This window comes from Enhydra lutris, unplaced genomic scaffold (assembly GCF_002288905.1).
Source record: "Enhydra lutris kenyoni isolate GAN:26980312 unplaced genomic scaffold, ASM228890v2 scaffoldscaffold17, whole genome shotgun sequence".
Taxonomy (NCBI): Eukaryota; Metazoa; Chordata; class Mammalia; order Carnivora; family Mustelidae; genus Enhydra; species Enhydra lutris.
Window position 1 is genome coordinate 9185546 of NW_019154101.1, and position 18157 is coordinate 9203702.

General features: G+C 56.6%; 1 protein-coding gene across 1 annotated transcript in view; it reads left to right on the plus strand.

Moving 5' to 3' along the window:
- Nucleotides 1–17786, plus strand: part of LOC111147700 (potassium two pore domain channel subfamily K member 5) — a 36561-nt gene extending 18775 nt beyond the window's left edge. Inside the window, exons 2-5 of the mRNA XM_022503933.1 lie at nucleotides 11923–12034; nucleotides 13434–13600; nucleotides 13923–14091; nucleotides 16372–17786. Of these exons, the coding sequence (XP_022359641.1) occupies nucleotides 11923–12034; nucleotides 13434–13600; nucleotides 13923–14091; nucleotides 16372–17237 (1314 nt within the window). The 3' untranslated portion in view covers nucleotides 17238–17786. The remainder of the gene's footprint in view (nucleotides 1–11922; nucleotides 12035–13433; nucleotides 13601–13922; nucleotides 14092–16371) is intronic.
- Nucleotides 17787–18157: the final 371 nt, after the last annotated feature.

Sequence of the window (18157 nt, forward strand, 5' to 3'; positions counted from 1 at the left end):
GGGGGCCTTGTCAGCCACAGCCCTTCTTTCAAGGGTGCTGGTGAACCAGGAGGCAGGAATGTGGCAGGTGTCATCGGGATGGGTTTTGTATCGTGAAAGCAGGAGTCGGGGGGTGCCAGAGGTAGGGAACCTTGTCCTCAGGATCCCAGCAGGGGAGCCCAGGGCAGCAGGCAGCTGTGTCCAGAGGAACAGGGCTGACAGCCACCAGGGCTCAAGAGAGCTTCGTGGAACAGAGTGTCCCGTCCCACTGCTGAGGTGTGGGAAAATGGGATCATGCATGGGAAGACCTGTGGCCCTCACCCTGCCATGCCTCCTGGGCTCCCACCCTTCCCCACCCATCTGCCTCCTTCCTCTAAAATCCTGATGGTTCCAAAGTCTGCAAAGTCAGCTGACTCACCAGGGCTAGGACCTCTGCGGGCTTTGCCCTTGAAGACGGGTGGGATGGGGTGATGCAGGGGAAAGGCAGTGGGGTAGAGAAACACAGAGTCATCATCCCAGGCTGCCTGCACCTACCAGAACTGCCCACCTTATCCTGTGGAGCCAGAACCCACCCTGAACACACTGGCACCCCTCCTTGTGCCCTGGAAGGGCTGGTTGTAAAAGATTTACATCTCAGAGACTCAGTTACTCATTAATATTGCGTGCTTACTAGTGCCACGTACTGCTTTAGGGGTAAGGGATGAGTGAGGTCTGCCTTCCAAACCCGTAGTCTTTTGGGGGGAGATTAAACAGTGGGCCAGATAACAGATATCTACTAGAATGTCTGTAGCCATAAGTACTGTGCCAAGCCCTGGTCTTCCAGGTGGTGGTAGCGGGGAAGGAGGGCATTGCTGTTGACAGCCCATCTCTCATGTCTATAGCTCCAGAGGCCCTGTCCAGCAGGTGCACTCCCCCAGAGTGGAGGTGGCCTCCCCATCCCCCCTGTTCTTTTACATCCACTTTTCTACCTAATACCTGTTTCGGGAGCAGCCCTTGAACGGCCACACCGAGCCGTGCATTGTTTCACAAAACCTGCACCCCAACCCCACGAAGTCTTGGTACCCCCACTTGACAAATATGAAAACTGAAGCTCAGAGAGGGGGAGGACATACCCCCAGGTGTCCTGATGGTGAATGGGAGAGTGCGGATTTGAATCCAGGCATGTCTGCTTCAAAGCCCAGGCCTTTCCTTGCTTTGTCCCTGTGCTGCTCGTGGAGTCCTGAACATGATCTTTGTGATTTTGAAGTGGATGGCTACCACAGTTTATGGTGTCCAGGCCAGCATGCAGACCTGAGCTCTCTGCAGGATGGGAAGCAAGCTGGCGGGGGGGCGGGGGGGGGCGGCCAGGCTGATGGTGAACTAGAACTCCCTCAGGTCATCAGCCCTGGATGGGGAGATGCAAGTCAGCAGTTCCTGTGACCTCCTTTGTGGCCTGCTCGAGGGCTGTTTTTAGAAGCCTTGAATGGATGGTGACTTTCCGTGTTTGCTCCTTCCACCCCGCTGCAAGGTCGGGGTAAATCCAAGAGGCATCCCGGGAGCTGGGACAGAGAGTGTCCACATACACTCATCCCAAATATCAAAAGTAGATCTGCGCGACCCTTTCATAGCTCTTTGCCACCTGTTAGCTGTGCTTACCTGTCTATCGTCCCCTTCCCAGCTCCACTTTGGGTGGCATTTCTCAGCCCAGTCCTGGGGTGGGTGGTGGGTGGTCTGGTTGTTGGGTGGAAAGGGCCCTCAACTGAGAGTCAGGGGATTCTTCTGGCTGATTCTACTCAGTGCTTTGTCATCACCTTGCTGTGTGACTTCTTCCATGTCACTAGCCCTCTCTGATTGATTTCCTCAGCTACAAAATGGGAATAGGAGTATCCATTTTGCCTCCCTTTCCTCCAGGGTCTTGGTCTGAAACAGCATTAGGGCTAGAGGAATTCAAGGTGGGAGAGGTGCCCGATGATTGTGGGTTTGGGCGAGGAGGAGGGAGATGCCATCTCAGCGCCCTTTCTGGCTTCCTTGTTAGAGCCATCAAGTGGGGCTCAACAGTGAGGTCTGCTAGCTTGCTTGGGAAGGACAAGGCAGAAGCTGAGCACGGTGCAGGGGCCTCTCACTCCTTAGTCCCTACATCCCTGTGGGAGAGGAAGGGGACTGCTTTGCCCATCTGGCATGCTGGAGGGAGATACTCCCAGGATTTGGATTCTGGGGGAGGGGAGGATCCAAGTCATGATGCCAGGCCCCGGGTCATGGCATCCCAGGTAGGGAGCCGTTAGTGGTGCGGGACCACAGTCACCCCAGGAGGGACAGTAGGCGTGAACTCGTGGGTAGAGAAGCTGAGGTGGCTAAAGGATGTCCCTCTTGTCATTAGGTGTCTCGGGATATCCCACCTGCCCTGAGTCCTTAGGAAGATGAAGCGGGAGGTGGATTTTGAGAATATGCCTGTGGAGAATAATCTTTGTGTGGTTGGGTAGGTGGGTGGGAGGAAATGCTTTCCTACTCCCACAGCCAACTCGGAGGTGGCCGTGCTGTGGGTCCCGAGCCACACCAGAGAGGTCCCCTGTGCCTGAACACACAGGCATTTCCAGTCTTACGCATCTGCCGAGCCCTCCAGGTGCCTGAGAATGCTTGCTGACGTCCCATCCTGAGCTCAGCCCCACCAGCCCTTCACTGTTTGCTTTAGCCAAACCTGCTGCCCTCCCAGGTCAGCCCGTCCCTGGGCTCAGCTCTCACGGGAGGGGCTCCCAGCTGCTGGGGAGGGTTACCGTCCCAGGCAGAGAACAATGGGGGCAGGGTCACCTGCCTTGTTTTTATTGTCCCTCCTGAGTACAGACAGGGCTCCCGGGCCTGAGAAAGACGGAAATCCAGAGATTTCTGCTGAAAACGTGCTCACCTCTGGCACGGGCTTGCCCCCGTGAGCGTGAGATCTAGGAGTGCCCCTGCACTCCGCAAAGGCTGCTGAGAGATGGTTTAGGAGGGTGTGCGAGGGGAAGGCCAGCGGTGGCCTGGAGGACAGCCATGCTTCCAGGCCTGCTGCCCTGGGGCCAGGCTGGACTCTGGCCTCCTAACTGAAAGGATGATTTGGGTCTAGTGCAGTGGCTTTGAAATTGGCTGTACGTATTAGAGTCACCTGGGGCAGCTTGAAGGATCCTGATTCCATGCCCCAGACCATATCTGGCTGGTTCCCTGAGGATAGGGCCCAGGCAGGAGGACTTGCCCAAACTCCACCAGATGATCTCTACATGCAGTCCAGGGGAAGCAGTATAGTGATGCCTAAAGTGTGCATCGAGGATGGGGCCGTAGGCCACGTGGTGTCTGAAGTCACGTGGGTGTCTGTAGGTGTGACCAGCACTGCAGGGGACTTGTTTTGTACACACACACCCGTCCCCCAGAAGACACCTGGGCTGCGGGAAGGCAGCCTGGACCAGCACCGGCATGTTAGTTTAAGGACCAGAGAGGAGGGGACGCAGTGAGGCGTCTTCTCCATCCTGCAGTCGGGTCCAGGGACATGAGGAAGGAAGTTTGATTGAGGAGCAGGGCTACTCCTGACGTGGGCGGCCTGACTTGCTGGGGGCTCAGGAGGAGCTGGAGCTGGTGGCCAGTGAACTTGAGTCTTGAGAATGAAAATGTATTTTCTTGAACGTGCTGTGGACAGGGGAACTTGGGAAGGGCTGAACTGGGCTCCAAAGTCATGGTTGTGGACAGAAGAAGATATGACTGTAAACACAGGGGCACCCCAGCAACCTAAGCCAGCCGCCTCATTTTACAGCAAAGAAAGCAGGCAGAGGTCCAAGGGTTCCTGGAGAATCTCAGCAAGTGACTGGCAGAGCAGAGCTGAGCCTGTCCTTCAGCCCTGCGTGGCCATCCTAGCATTTCTCTAACAGTTTGTCTTTCCTTCTTCTAAAAACATTATAATTACTCCTGGTAGGCACTGGAGCAAAGCTGAAAGTTGCGGAAAAGCAAAAAAGTTAACAAAATCCACACCGCAATAGCTGAAGTCTGGTCTCAACAGAGACACGGTTTGGCCCTGCCTGCTTGGGTTCCAGCACTTGCTGCAGACACCTGCTCCTTCCCGGGAGTGACGGGCCTGGGGAGCTGGGCCTGCAGCTGGCATGGGTATCAGGGTGGCACCACCTGGCCCTTATCAGTGCCCTGCCCCTAAGGTACGCCTGCCCTCCCAGCCACACCCCAGTCACCTGGGCTGAGGCTAGAGGTCGGTGAGAATGCTGGGGATGGGGCAGCTTGGAGCCCTGCACACCCTCCCCCCCATCGTCACCCTGCAAGAGGCAGTGAGGGGCAGCCCCTCAGAATGCCCAGTAGAGCTTGTTCGCTGCCCAGATCAGCCACGCACACCTGCCGGGGGGCCCAGTCACTATAGTCCTTTAAGCTCCCTGGTGGTCCTGCCAGGCAGCCTGTACGGAGAGCCACTACCTTGAGATCTGTGTGGTGGCTCAGGTCCCTGAGCCTCAGTTTCCACATCTGATAACAAGCCCAGCAGCCCCTCCCCCATCCCGTCAGAGAAAGCTGAGCAGTGCAGAGGGAGGGAGGATGGAGATCATGGAGGGTTTAACTAACGGTCTTCAACTCTCTCATTGGTCTTAGGAATAAGAGGGTTAACGGTGTTCACCTTCTGGCCAAGATACTTTTGATCTGCCAGTAGACCCGGAAAGGACTGTCTGATGGGGGACTGGCCTGGTGGCTGGACAGACTAGCCCCCAACATGCCCACTCTCACTTCTCAGACTGCTCTAGGGAGTCCCCACACTCAGGGGCTCTGGGGTCCTCCTCCCCTCCTTTTCTATTTGTTCATTTGTTCAGTTGTGAAAGGATCTGAAAAACTTTAAACAAGCCCAAACTGCAAATACTTGCTTGGAAAGCACCTGAGATAGGTTTACTGGCCTCCACTTCCGTCTGTCCTGTTCAGAACACCTTCTTACAGAGCCTCAACCCCACCCATGGCCCCCCGTTCTGAGGGGTTCTTTGTCAGACCAGATGGGTGTGTGGACGACACGGACATGTGGGGAGAGCCGGGGGCGGTGGCCGGGGGATAGGTGGGGGCAGCGGGGCGGCAAGCTGGGACTGGGGTTCAGACAGGCTCAGCCCCTCCTGCCAGGCACAGTGTCAGGGGACATAGTGTGTGGCATTGTTTCCTTCCCAGCCTGCCTGCCCTGCTTGGCTGTTCGGGAAACCGGCCAGGGTGCCTGGGAGCCTCCAGGGCAGAGACCAGGAGAGATGGGCCTTCCAAGGGATGACACAGGACATCTTGAGGCATGCCTCTGATTCCTCCAGGGAGAGCTTTAACACACCTGTGCCCCCAGCCCCTCCAACTCCAGCCAACCCCCTGACCCCATCTTGAGTTGTTTTGGTCCCCATGGATGTCGGAGAAGCCACCCTGTGCCCTTAAGGAGCAGACTGATCAGACTGAGGAAGGGTAGCTTTCAGTCTTTGAACAGAAAGGGGTGGGAAAAGGTGGCAAGTGTGAGGAAACTTGGGGACAGTGTCCTGTTCTCAGCAAGGCCTGCCCTCCAGGTGCAGGGAAGTTAACCCCACGCCCTTTGATGTAGCCTTGGGGACACGTGGTCCTTCTGCCCCGGTCTCAAGTCCGTGCAGGGTCTGGTTTCCTGACAGACACATGGAGCGAGTCCTGGCACTGACTGTGGATCCATTTATTCAGTGCGGACGATGATGGCCTGCCTGGATGTCCTGCATACTTTTCATATGCTCAGGGTAGGTGTTATTCTTGGCAGACGGAGAAACTGAGGCTGATAGGTTACGTTATTTACCCAGAGACTTAGTATGAGCCATTGGGAGCCCCCCTAGACTCACCGCCAGGTCAGTGCCCCGGAGAGGGCCGGAGAGCTGTCCGTCTCCCTAGATGCAGGGCTTAGGGGTGTAAGCATTCCCCGAGGAAGGTGCCGGGCTTCTTACTAAAGTGTTGCTACCTGGGGTGACTTAGATTCCTTTTCCTGCTCTCTGCTCACCCACTGCCTTCAGGATAGTTTGCGCAGGGGACTGCTTCCCCTTCCTGCAGAAAAGTCCTTCAAGTCTCCCCAGGGACTCTCCCAGCCCCACTGCGAATCTGTCATCTTGGCCTTGGCTGAGGGGGCTTTCATCTTCCTCCTTCAGCCCACCCCCTTCCCCAGCCCTCTGCCCCGTCTCAAAGTCTAGCAACTGCTCCCCTCCCCTCCCCTCAATTCCCCTTCGATGCAGGTGGTTTCCGTGGCTCCCGCCCTCAACCCCATCAGCCCCACCCTTGCTGGGGTCTGCCTCTGCTTCCCGCTCTCCTGCTTCACCTCGGCACTAGTGAATTTAGTTAAAACCCAACTGCAGAACGATGCTGGGAAAGCACTGAAGGAAGGACACGGGAGGATACATCAGTCTAGACCAGAGAATGTACAATCATTTCAGTTAATTTCCTCACCCACGCTCAAGTACTTGTTGAGCACCTACTATGTGCCAGGCGGTATTCTAGATGCTGGGAATACAGCTGCAGAAAAGCAAGCAGATTGAAAAGGCCTGTCCTCGTTTCACTTATGTTCTTGGGGAGCCTGCGTTTCTACAGACGGTTCTCTCGCCGTTGCTTGGAAAGTTGTGTTCTCCAGAGGCCTGGCTCCACTCCTTGTAGCTAAGAAGCACCCACCCCAGCATCCATCCTCCCCGTTGCCTATAGGTGGGGGGGGCGTTGGGAGTGGAGGCTGAGAGCCAGAGCTCCCCAGTTTCCTCCCCAGCTCCACCACTGACTCTCCTTGTGACCTTGGGCACACTCCTTCATTAGCCTCTGTGCCTTGCTGTCCTCGTCAGGCTGACGGCCCCCACGTTTTAGGGTTATAAAGATTGAGCGAACTAAGGTATTTGAGGTGCTTGGTTGATATCTGTCGCTTCCGTGCTCAAAATCAGAGGCTATTCAGATATCAACTCTGCTCATCTATGATGCAAGGATTGATCAGCGGTTGCCCTTCCCCCCCTCAAAAGGGGGAGCTGGGAGGACCAGGCCAGAAGAATGATAAAAGTCCTGTTCTCTCTTGCCAAGCCCCTTGTCAGTATGTGGCCAGTGGCCTTATTTCACCTTCCAGGCCAGAGGCACCAAGTGATTTAGATGGAACAACTCAGGGTGAAATGCAGCCAGGGGTAGGTAAGGGCCCCCACAGCCTGTGGGTCCAGGGGGCCGGTATGCAGGAGGCTGCTTACAGCTGCATCTGCATAGCAGAAAAGTGCTCTGTGGTCCAGACCTCATGTCTGCCTGGGAGCTGGAGGCCGGGGGGGGCATAGCCCCCTGGGTGCCTCCTAGCTGCCTTCGACAGCCCACCTGTCCCCTGGACTGCAGTGCCCCGTCCCTGCCCACCCAGCGTAGATGAGAGGAGAGGCCCCACCTCAGCCCCACCAGCCCAGGGCTGAAGGTAGGCCTCGTGTCCCAAGCCCCGGGACGACCCACTCTCCAGGAAGGGGAGGCCTGGGAGCTGCCTCTGCCCGGGAAACCCTGGATCCCCTGGGCATGCGGAGATGTCCGGGAACCCGTATTCCGTGGACAGTGGGTGGGGTCAGGGCAGCCGGTTGCCTGAAGCCAAGGCAAGGGCATGCAGCTCCCTGGAGGCCTGGCTGGAAATGCTGAGCTCGGGTCAGAGTGGATGGACTGGTTTTAGGGCACTGTTTTTTCAGCTGGTGCGAAGGGGTGGAAGTATGCACTGGCCTCCTTCCTGCAGCCTTTGTGGGCAGGGGAGGGGGGGGCAGGATAACCGTGTCTAGTCAGGGCTCTCCAGGCTTCGCTTGGAGCACTCTGACCTTAGGCTACTTACTTAACCTCTCCAAGCCTTAAATTTTCATTTGCAAAATGGAAAAAATTACGGTATCTTCCCAGCAGGATTCTGTCCTCATTAAATGAGCTAAAGGCAGTAAAGTGTTAGCACAACACTTGGTGCATAGAAAGCCCTCAATAAATCACAGCTACTTGGTCAGGAGGGCGACTCAGGCAGGAGCTCTGTTCCTTCCCCAAACAAGAGCTGAGCCCAGGCTGTGTGCAGTATCCCCTTCTCCCATCACTCTCCTAGGTTCTGTGGAAAATGAAAATATTGTCTTGTGTGAATCTGGGAGCCAAGTTAAAGAACCCTGTGAGTGAACAGGGGCCACCTCCTCCTGCGAGAGCTATTTCCCTAACCCTGGGAACAGGTCTCCGTGTCTAACGGGGTGTCGGCCTGGCTCCCCCATGCCACTCTCTGTAACCTACGAATGACCTCAGTCCTGGGCCAGGCCCTTTGTTCTGGGAGGCCTCCCCTTTGTATCCTCTGTGACCGTGAGCCTAACCATTGAGTTGTCCCTGCCAGAGCTGCAGCCACACACAGTGGGAACAGGGAACAGGCCCCCAAGTCCACATTGGGACTTCCACCCCCATCCCCCAGGCCTCTCTTTCCTCCCCTGTCGAATGACGCCTGGCAGGGTAGGTGATGTGTGTATAGACACCCAGCAAGGGGTGTCCGCCATTCAGCAGCGCAGAAATCCTACTTCACACCCAGCACTGGGATGGAGCCAAGCTGACTCCTAGGCCAGCTGCTTGGTGCCCATGGGCAGAGAGGAGGCAACAGCAGGGCGGTGCTGGTGTGCCCAGGGGGCAGTTAGAGCCGTGAAGGGAGGTGGGGGGAGCCCCATTGGCTGACAGCCAGATAGCCCAGAAACTAGCCCAGTTCTGCCACTTAACCTCTCTCAGCCTGTTTTGTGACCTGACCAGTGGGACTGTTCTAAGGGCTGGTGGTGCTTCCAGCCCTGCAGACACAGGGACCCATCCGGGTGCCCCTCTCTAGATGACCATGGAGAGATAACAGGGGTCGTGGGGAGAGTGCCTGGGACTGTGGCCCCCTGAGAACCCAGAGCCGGAGGCTGAGGTGGCAGGCTGTGCCCCAAAGGGCATAGCATTGGTGGGGGAAAGGCAGGAAACCCAGCCTGTCTGCCTCAGAGCTCCCAACCGTAGTGCCATCTTGGGTTACCCTGTTTTGCCCCTCTTCTGTTCGGTGTCTCCTTAGCACTTACTGATTCCCAAGTCATGGACAGCCTTTGGGCAGCGTGGGTTGGGCTGTCCCTCTGTGTCGTGGGGCTTCAAGCCCCATGACCTGGCATAGACAGGTGGGAGGACAGGGATTTCGCCTCCTCACAGTGCCTCCCTGGGACCTGCCACAGCGTCTCACACAGCCACTGCTCCCCACTCAGCACCTGCTGACACTCCCGGAGGGCGCTGTCCCCTAGCTGGGCTCCCCGGGGTTCCTGTCACCCCTTCAGCAGCCCTGTGGTGCCCTGGTTGGCCTTGCTGTAAACACGTTCTGTTCTCGGGAGTGATGCGCTGCCAGGAGCCCTGGGTTCTCAGGTAGCTCCTTATCCAGAATGCCACCCCGGTTCCCTCTCGGTTAGCAGACAATGGGAGGTCCGACACCCAGGGTGGGGCAGAGCTCCCCGAGTGTGGCCCAGCCCTGAAGACGTGAGGTATTGACACTGCCGGGGATTTTATTGACTTTCCTAGTGTTTGCTAGTTTGTGGTCTCTTGAAACCCAAGGCCTTCTCCCCTCGATCCTGGTCTGGTCCTTTTGGAACCCAAAGCGGATGACATGAAAATAGTCAAAGATAATCCTGTCTCATTAGTATGGATCCGTCTTCCCCCTGGGGAGGGGATTTTGAGTTCACACTGCCCTTGCCCTGCAATGATGAGATGAGCATGGCCCTCTCCCCATCCCGGCCTTGCCCACCGCTTTGCCTCCTCTGCCGATGGGACCGGGCAGCCCTCTCCGTACGTCTTTGCTGTGTCGTTGACTAAAATACGGAAGGGGCCAGGCCTTTCGCGTGATGGCGGAGACCTCCGGTCAGATTGATAACGATCAATACTTCTTGGTTGTTTATCTGCCTGTAAAGGGGCCCAAATTAATCCCAGCTCCGCCCTGCATTTCTCTGTCTTGTCCACATGAAATCTCTGCCAGCCCATCTGTTGCTGAAATCGAGATTTACCGCATTCCACCCAACTTCAAGGGCTCGCAGCCCCTGTGGAGCGGGAGATGCACTTAGTTGAGCATGACTGGTTCTTGACAGACCTGTGCTCGCTCCTAGTGCCCGCCGGTTCCTCCTCCAAATGTGCCAAACATTCTCATGTTCCCATTTAGACATCGGTGAGGACTCTGGTTTGAGTTTCTGGAATCCACCCCTCTCGTCTGTGTGGGAAGAGGGACAACGCTCATGTTCCTGAGACTCCATGGGGATGACCAGCCTTGGTGCCCTAAATGCATTGCCCTCTGCTCAGTGGGGCGGCTTCCCTTTCAATGTCTCTTCGTCCGTCAGGCTGAGCTTCCCGGCTTTGCCTTCTACCCTCTCTCTGCACAACAGGCCTCCGAGAGGACAAAGGGCCAGAGGGAGCCGCTGCCTGTTTAACACTAAGACACAGGACCCCACTCCTCGTTCTCCTGCTTCAGACATGGGTTTAATCTTTTGGAAAACCTTTCCGATGGACCAGGAGGCCCCTTGGGATCTAGATGTGCTGGTGCTCTCTCATGGAAGTGGCCCAGCCAGCTAGATGGCCAGCTCTCTGAGGGGAGGGCAGCCCTCCGCCCCTCCTGACCTGCAGAGAGATGTTCTGGAAAGGCGGTGAGGAGGCAGGGCAGCGGGTGGTGTGGTTTGATGGCCTGTCAGATGAGCATGTCATCATGGAAAATTCTTTATGGAATCTGCAGCCGTTAACACGGGGCCTGCTGTCGCAGCTGCAAACTGCTGGTTCCTTCAGAACCAGCCTAGCCCCTCCCTTGTTTCCCACCAGACTTCATTCAGGCCACGGAGGGTTAGAACTGTAGGCTCTCCGTCTCCCTCTGGCTTCCATCCCTTGCCCTTCTGTCTTCCCTCAGACCCAGGCTCGAGTTGTACAGAGAATTTGGCTGAGTTTCCTGGTCTCTGGATTGGGGTCCCCCTCCTCAGGGCCACCCTGGAACTCCTGGCTTATACCCTGGACCCTGCTTGTGCGCCTTCTGCTGGGGTCCATGCCCTGCCATCTGCAGGTTGGGGTGAAGGATGTGGAGGGTAGAGCCAGTTCTCGACAGGTTGAAGCAGGTTTGGCAACTATTAAAGTTCCTGGAATAGATCAGTCTTCTTCTAGGGCTACCAGTGTCCTCCCCAGGTGGCCTGTGTCACCTGCTGCCCACAGTTGCTGGGAGCCCCGTGGGGACTGATCACTTGATTTTGAGTCACCCTGAAATGTACACACCATCTCTGGTGATCTCTCCTGGCCTAGACCTTGAAGTTGCCTGGCCCAGTGCAGAGAGATGGACCCAGAGAAGAGAGAGAAGCGGGAGCTTGTAGGGGAGGAGGATAGAGTCCCAAGCATGGGGAGAAGGAAGCCAATAGATGCGATATGTACCCCTTCAGACAACAGATCCAGGAGGTGCTGAGCTGGGACGAGGAGTGGATGCTGGTCCCTCCCAGGTCTGTCCCGCAGTAGGAGACTCCTCTGTGGAGGACTGGGTAGGGCATAGGTGTCCTGTGTTTCTGAATCACATATGCCTTCCTTGAGGCAGAATAGTCTAACACAGTGTGGGCTCTGGCCCAGTAGCAGCAGCATCACCTGGAAACTTCTTAGACATGCACATTCTCTGGCCCCTTCCCAGACCTGCTGAATTAAACTCTGGAGGTGGGCCCCACAGTCTATTTAACAAGCTCACCAGGTGATGCTGGTACATGCTAGTAAGTTCCAGAAGTACTGGGTCAGTAAGAGAACGGACTTCAGAGACAGAGTGCCTGAGTTTGCATTCTTACCCGCTGTGTGGTCTTAGGCAAATCACTTAACCTCTCTGATCCTCTGTAAACTGTTTCATCATATATAAATTGGAGACAGTAACTCCCACCTTGTTATTGTGATGATTCAATAAGAATGTTCATATGGAGTTGCACCCGCTGCTGTCACTTAGAAGAAATCATCTTCATCACTTTGTGTCTCTCGTTCTAGGTAGTATCTGATGCTGCAGGACAGGGTGTGGCCATTACGGGGAATCAGACCTTCAACAACTGGAACTGGCCCAATGCAATGATTTTTGCAGCCACGGTCATCACTACCATTGGTAAGTCTTTTGGGACCTTCAGGATACCCACGTCCATGCCCCCCATCCACGGAACTTTATAAGAATCCAGCTCTGGTCCTATGCCCTTCTGTTGCATTGTGTTCTTTGAGCATTTTCCTGGGGATTTAGTAAGCCCTTGGTGATTGGCTTTGCTTGGGAGATTTCTCTAGGAGTCCTCACCTGGGCTCTTGGAGCAGAAACGACTAAGCCTGATAGCCCGAGCCATGCAGGAGGTTGAACAGGTTGTGCTCTGCACCAACCCAGCCCATGCTTGCTCACCAGGCTGGGTGTCTCTTCTGGTTATCTATGGCTGCATGACCAACCACCCCAGAACTCAGTGGCTTAAAACACAACTTACTATTATCTTTTGCTATTCTGAGGGTTGACTGGGTTCAGCCGATTGGTTCTTGCTGGAGATCAGTAATGGCGGTGGCAGTCCTGTGTCTGAGGCTGGAGTCAGCCAAAAGCACTACTGGCTAGGCATCTAGGACTGCTTCTGCCATCACACGTTGGACAGCGAACTGTGGCTGTTGGCTGAGAACATGGCTAGGGGTGAAAACGCCATGACTTGGGTAGCTCGCAGCGCGGCAACTGGATTCCAAGGGGGAGAATCCCCGAAGTGAGCACTTCCAGCCAGCCGGGGGAGAAGCAACAGGGCTTCTCAGGCTTAACCTATCTGGTACTACTTGTGCTGCATCCGCTGGCCAAGCCAGCCCCTGAAGCCCAGCTTCCAAGGTTGGGGATTAGACACCAGCCTGATGCGAGCAGTGGCATGCTTACACAGGAGGGGAAGGGGTTAAGAATGGCCGTCTATAGGGGCGCCTGGGTGGCTCAGTGGGTTAAAGCCTCTGCCTTTGTCTCAGGTCATGATCCCAGGGTTCTGGCATCGAGCTCCGCATCAGGCTCTCTGCTCAACGGGGAGCCTGCTTCTTCCTCTCTCTGCCTGCTTCTCTGCCTACTTGTGATCTTTGTCTGTCAAATAAATAAATAAAATCTTAAAAAAAAAAAGAATGGCTGTCTTTAGAGACCACCTCCCGTGGTGCCTGTGTGGTGTCTCCCCAGAGAAGGCTGTTTATAATTTGCACCGTGGTGCTGTATGGACTAGTGGAAGGCTTGCTGATGATGAAGGCTTTGTCCAGCAAAGAGCCCCCAGTCTGATGGAGGAGACATGGCCCATGCCACCCTACTTGCTTTATAAACAATCATGACCATTGTGTAATAAAGTAAAATTTCATTTCTGAAGGACTGATATTAGATCAGTATCAAGTGATCTTAAAGGATGGGGCTGTGTGGATGTGGGTGTAGGTTTGGCCGTGTAGCCGAGCCCAGGGCCGTGCTGAGTCTGGGTCTGTCACCCCCGCTGCAGCTCTCCATGCCTCACTCTCTTTTTCTTCCTCAGGCTATGGCAATGTGGCCCCCAAGACCCCTGCCGGGCGCCTCTTCTGTGTCTTCTATGGTCTCTTTGGAGTGCCACTCTGCCTGACGTGGATCAGTGCCCTGGGAAAATTCTTCGGGGGACGTGCCAAGAGGCTGGGCCAGTTCCTCACGAAGAGAGGCGTGAGCCTGGTATGTCCCCAAACCTTGGATACTGCGCAGCACTGGGGGGACCCTGGCAGGGGGTGGGAGGAGGGGAAAGATCTAACAATGGACAGAGGTGCTAGAGCAGGAGACAAGAGGGCAGTTTCGGGGACCCCCGGCCCCTGGTTGAGGCTGGGAATAGTGCTCCTCACCCTTTCCTGGGTGACAAGCCTCCTCCCAGGTGTGGTACCAGCTGGCCTCCTGCCTGGCTGCCTCGCCGGCCCTTTGGGTGCCCTTGCTGATTTTCCCCAGTCTCTGCCATGGGTCTGACTCGGTCTCCCTGCCCCCACCCCCCACCCCCACCCATCAGCGACAGGCGCAGATCACGTGTACAGCCATCTTCATTGTATGGGGCGTCCTGGTCCACCTGGTGATCCCGCCCTTCGTGTTCATGGTGACGGAGGAGTGGGACTACATCGAGGGCCTCTACTACTCCTTCATCACCATCTCTACCATCGGCTTCGGAGACTTTGTGGCTGGTGAGTCCTGCCCTTCCCCCCAGACCTCTGCTTCTCCATGTGCAATTAAGGGGACCATTTTTGGGGCCCCAGCAGGTGCTCAGCATCCTGGGCAGCAACCCCTACCCCAAAAGGGGTCCTCTTCTGTTTCCCTTTCTTTCTTGGGCCACAGCTTTTCCTGCTTCCTCTCCCTCTGTTTCCCCTGCTCTTAGGCGTAGGTTCACTCGGGGCAGGAGGTAGGTTCTTCCCCCTCTGCAGAGTTGGAGCCTGTTACCCACAAAGCCCCGGAGCCAAGCGGGGGGGGGAGTCCCCTTCCTGTCCCAGAGCTGCCTGCCTTGTTTCCCATCACAGGAGCGGAGGGAGCTGGTGTAGAGGCTTGGCCGACAGGCCCGAAACTTTGCTCTTGCCACAGGCAGTTTAGAAACAAGAGAGGCCTTCTCCTAAGCTGCCCCACCCTCTGGGGCCGGGACAGTCCTTCCCGCTCCTCCCCTACTTAATCCAGGCAGGTGATAAAATTCTTTGGCCACAGCCTCTAAGACCTGTGCCTCTGGCCAGCACCGAGTCTTGGCCCTTCATCTTCTCGACCCCTGTTTGGCTGCACTGACCCCGTGTTTGTTCCCTCAATGCCTGCTGCCCTGCTCAGCCGACCCCAGCCTTTGCTCCAGGGGCCTCTGGTCTCCACCCTCCCCCTTCCTAGGGGGCAGGAGCAGGTCACTACCCCTCTGCCTCATTGTAAGGGGAGACTCCAAACGCTGGGAGAGATGGTTGGGTGGTGGTGGTGAGGGGGGACAGGAAAGAGGCCCAGACTCCCTCCTGACCTCGGCAGCTCAGGGCCTGCTGTCTTGGGAGATAAATTTAGACGGAAGCACAGCCCTGCCATTGTCTAAGGGACCCCGAGTGGGCAGGGAGAAGCCTTTGTCCTAGGGAAGTGTATTTACCCATACTTTCTCAGCTCCAGCAAAACCTTAGGCCCTTTCCTCAGTTTCCTCATCTTTAAGATTGGTTTAAAAAGAACAGCACCGGGGCACCTGGGTGGCTCAGCGGGTTAAACCTTTGCCTTAGGCTCGGGTCATGATCCCAGGGTCCTGGGATCGAGCCCCACATAGGGCTCTCTGCTCGGCAAAGAGCCTGCTTCCCCCTCTCTGTCTCTGCCTGCCTCTCTGCCTACTTGTGATCTCTCTCTGTCAAATAAATAAATAAAATCTTTAGGGAAAAAAAAGAACAGCACCTACCTAACAGGGTGGTCAAAGATCAAATGAGTGCTGAGGATAAGACCCAGCTGTGTTAGCATGCGCCCTCCTCGTCATCTCAGCCTACTTGTGACCAAGAGCCCCGAGCGTCCCTCAGAGACACCGCTTGTCTCCAGGGGCAAACACAGCCCCTGTCCTCAGTGATCTCTAATTTGATGAGGGTTGTATAGACCCTGCCCTGCGGGAGCCCCACTCTGCAGGAAGCCCCCTTCCCCTCGTCCCTTTTACAGACTGCTCCCAGTTGGAAGGTGGTGGGGGCAGGTCATATACTGCATATACTAATGCAGGTCAGTGGTTCCAGAAACAATGAAGTTAAGCTGGAAACCTCATAATGCCGGAGTGTAGGAGATCAGTCAGAGCTGTACAGGCTGACCCCGGAGGACTCCCTGGAGCAGGTGTCAGGAGCCTGGGCTCAGAGGAGGAGGATGTGGGGTGGCAGAGCCCTCTAGAGCACAGGAAGGGCCAGTCTGAAGAAGGCAGAGACAGGAAGTCAGGGAGCAGCCAGACCCCGCTGAAGGAGAATCACGTCTTTCCAGAACAGTTTGTGCTGAGACGGGTGCATACAGCCCTCTTGGCCCACCCACCAGCCCCATTCATGTTAAACCAGTGAGTCCATTGCCCGCTGTGAATATGCTGGCCACGTGCTCACTTAGTTTCCATCCTGGTTTTAACTAAGTATAACATATACGTCCCCAAAAGTGCACAAAACACCTAGATGTGGTACAGTGGATAATCGAAAGGCAAACATTCATGAACTATTTCCTGACACATATGGTGGCTACATTAACCGGTTCCCCCTCACCTGGGACCTGGAGCCTACCTTATCCTGGAGAACCACTCTCCTGACTTCTGACAGTTGAGGACACGGAGGCTCAGGCAGGTTGGAGACTAAGATAGGGACATGAATCATCAGGATGGTAGAACAGTCTGGTTTCTGACACTGTGTTCTGACACTGTGCCTGCTCTCAGAGAACACAGCTGTGGCCTTGACATGTGTTCAGGTCCCTGCTGACCCACTTCTGACCCTTGGGGCTTCCTGTTCTGTCTGCAGGTGTGAACCCCAGCGCCAACTACCACGCCCTGTACCGCTACTTTGTGGAGCTCTGGATCTACCTGGGGCTGGCCTGGCTGTCCCTTTTTGTCAACTGGAAGGTGAGCATGTTCGTGGAGGTCCACAAGGCCATCAAGAAGCGGCGGCGGCGACGGAAGGAGTCTTTTGAGAGCTCCCCACACTCCAGAAAGGCTCTGCAAGTGACTGGGAGTACGGCGTCCAAGGACATCAACATCTTCGGTTTTCTGTCCAAGAAGGAGGAGACCTACAATGACCTCATCAAGCAGATTGGGAAGAAGGCAATGAAGACGAGCGGGGCTGGAGAGAGGGTCCCAGCGCCGGGGCTGGGGCCCCAGGGTGGTGGGCTTCCAGCCCTCCCCACTTCCCTGTCCCCCCTGGTGGTTTACTCCAAGAACCGGGTGCCCAGCTTGGAAGAGGTGTCTCAGACGCTAAGGAGTAAAGGCCATGTGTTGCGGCCCCCCAGCGAGGAGGCCGGGGCAGGACCCCCCAAGGAGGGCTCCCCGACCTCCGAGGTCTTCATTAACCAGCTGGACCGAATCAGCGAGGAGGGTGAGCCGTGGGACGCCCAGGACTACCACCCGCTCATCTTCCAGAACGTCAGCGTCACCTTTGCAAATGAGGAGGCCGGCCTCTCGGACGAGGAGACATCCAAGTCCTCCATAGAGGACAACCTGGCTGGGGAGGAGAGGCCCCAGGAGGCGACCGAAGCCGAGGTGCCCCTGAACCTGGGCGAGTTCCCGTCGTCCGATGAGTCCACCTTCACCAGCACCGAGTCGGAGCTCTCTGTGCCCTACGAACAGCTTATGAACGAGTACAGTCAGTCAGACTGCCCCAGGGGCACGTGAGGCAGGCCCAGCTCCCCACCCCACCTCCGATGGCTTCTGTTCCCCTCATCCTGGGGCGTCCTACTACGTCTGGGACCTCTGGCCCCTGGTGGGAGGCAGCCCTGGAACAGGGAGTGGGGGGCCAGGGCCTTTCCTCACCTTCCATCCCCTCCGGCGAGATGCTGCGGGTCAGACTCGGCGTGCGCCCAGGGCAGGGCCCCTCCCTGGCTGAATGGGCACGCTGGCAGTGGGAGGCTGGTGTATTTGGTGGTTCAGAGACCGGTGTGGGCTGGCAGGTGACTCTTCAGGCTGCACGGGTCTTCGGACGTTTGGTTGAGCGTGTCACACGGTTCTCTTAGGCTCGGAGCCCCGGCCATTTGAGTTTACCAGTATTAATGAGCTCCTGTGTGCCCAGCACGTAGCTAGTATGTCAGAAGCGGGGGGAGGGCACTAGGAGCCCTGGGTCCTGCCTTTGCAGGAGGTACAGCAGTGGTGCGGGGAGCGTTCCAGCTCCTCAGCAGATAGCAGGGCGCTGCATGAGATGCCCGTATAAGCATCCCCCAACCCCACCCCGTGTGCCCACCAGGCCCTACTGCAAGCTCAGTAGGGAAGAGGCGCCCAGGGGAAGGGAGGGGAAGACCCCGGGCAGATGCTGAAACACTCCGAATGCACAGGACCCCCAGCAAGCTCTGAGTTGGCCCAGGGTCCGAGTCCTGGTTTTGCCCAGACCAAGCCACCCGGAGCCCAGTTCCCTGACTCACTCTTCGGCTGAGAGGTGACAGATGCAGGCCTTCCCTCTCCCTGGGAACGCTGTGGGAAGGGAGGGTAGCGGTGGCTGGGGGGCTGCAGGGCTGGGTTTGGCTCTGGCTCCTTCCATCCCCAGCCTCCCCTGTGCCCAGAACAAGGACCTCATGGCTCCCTGGCCCTCCTGGCCCCCATGG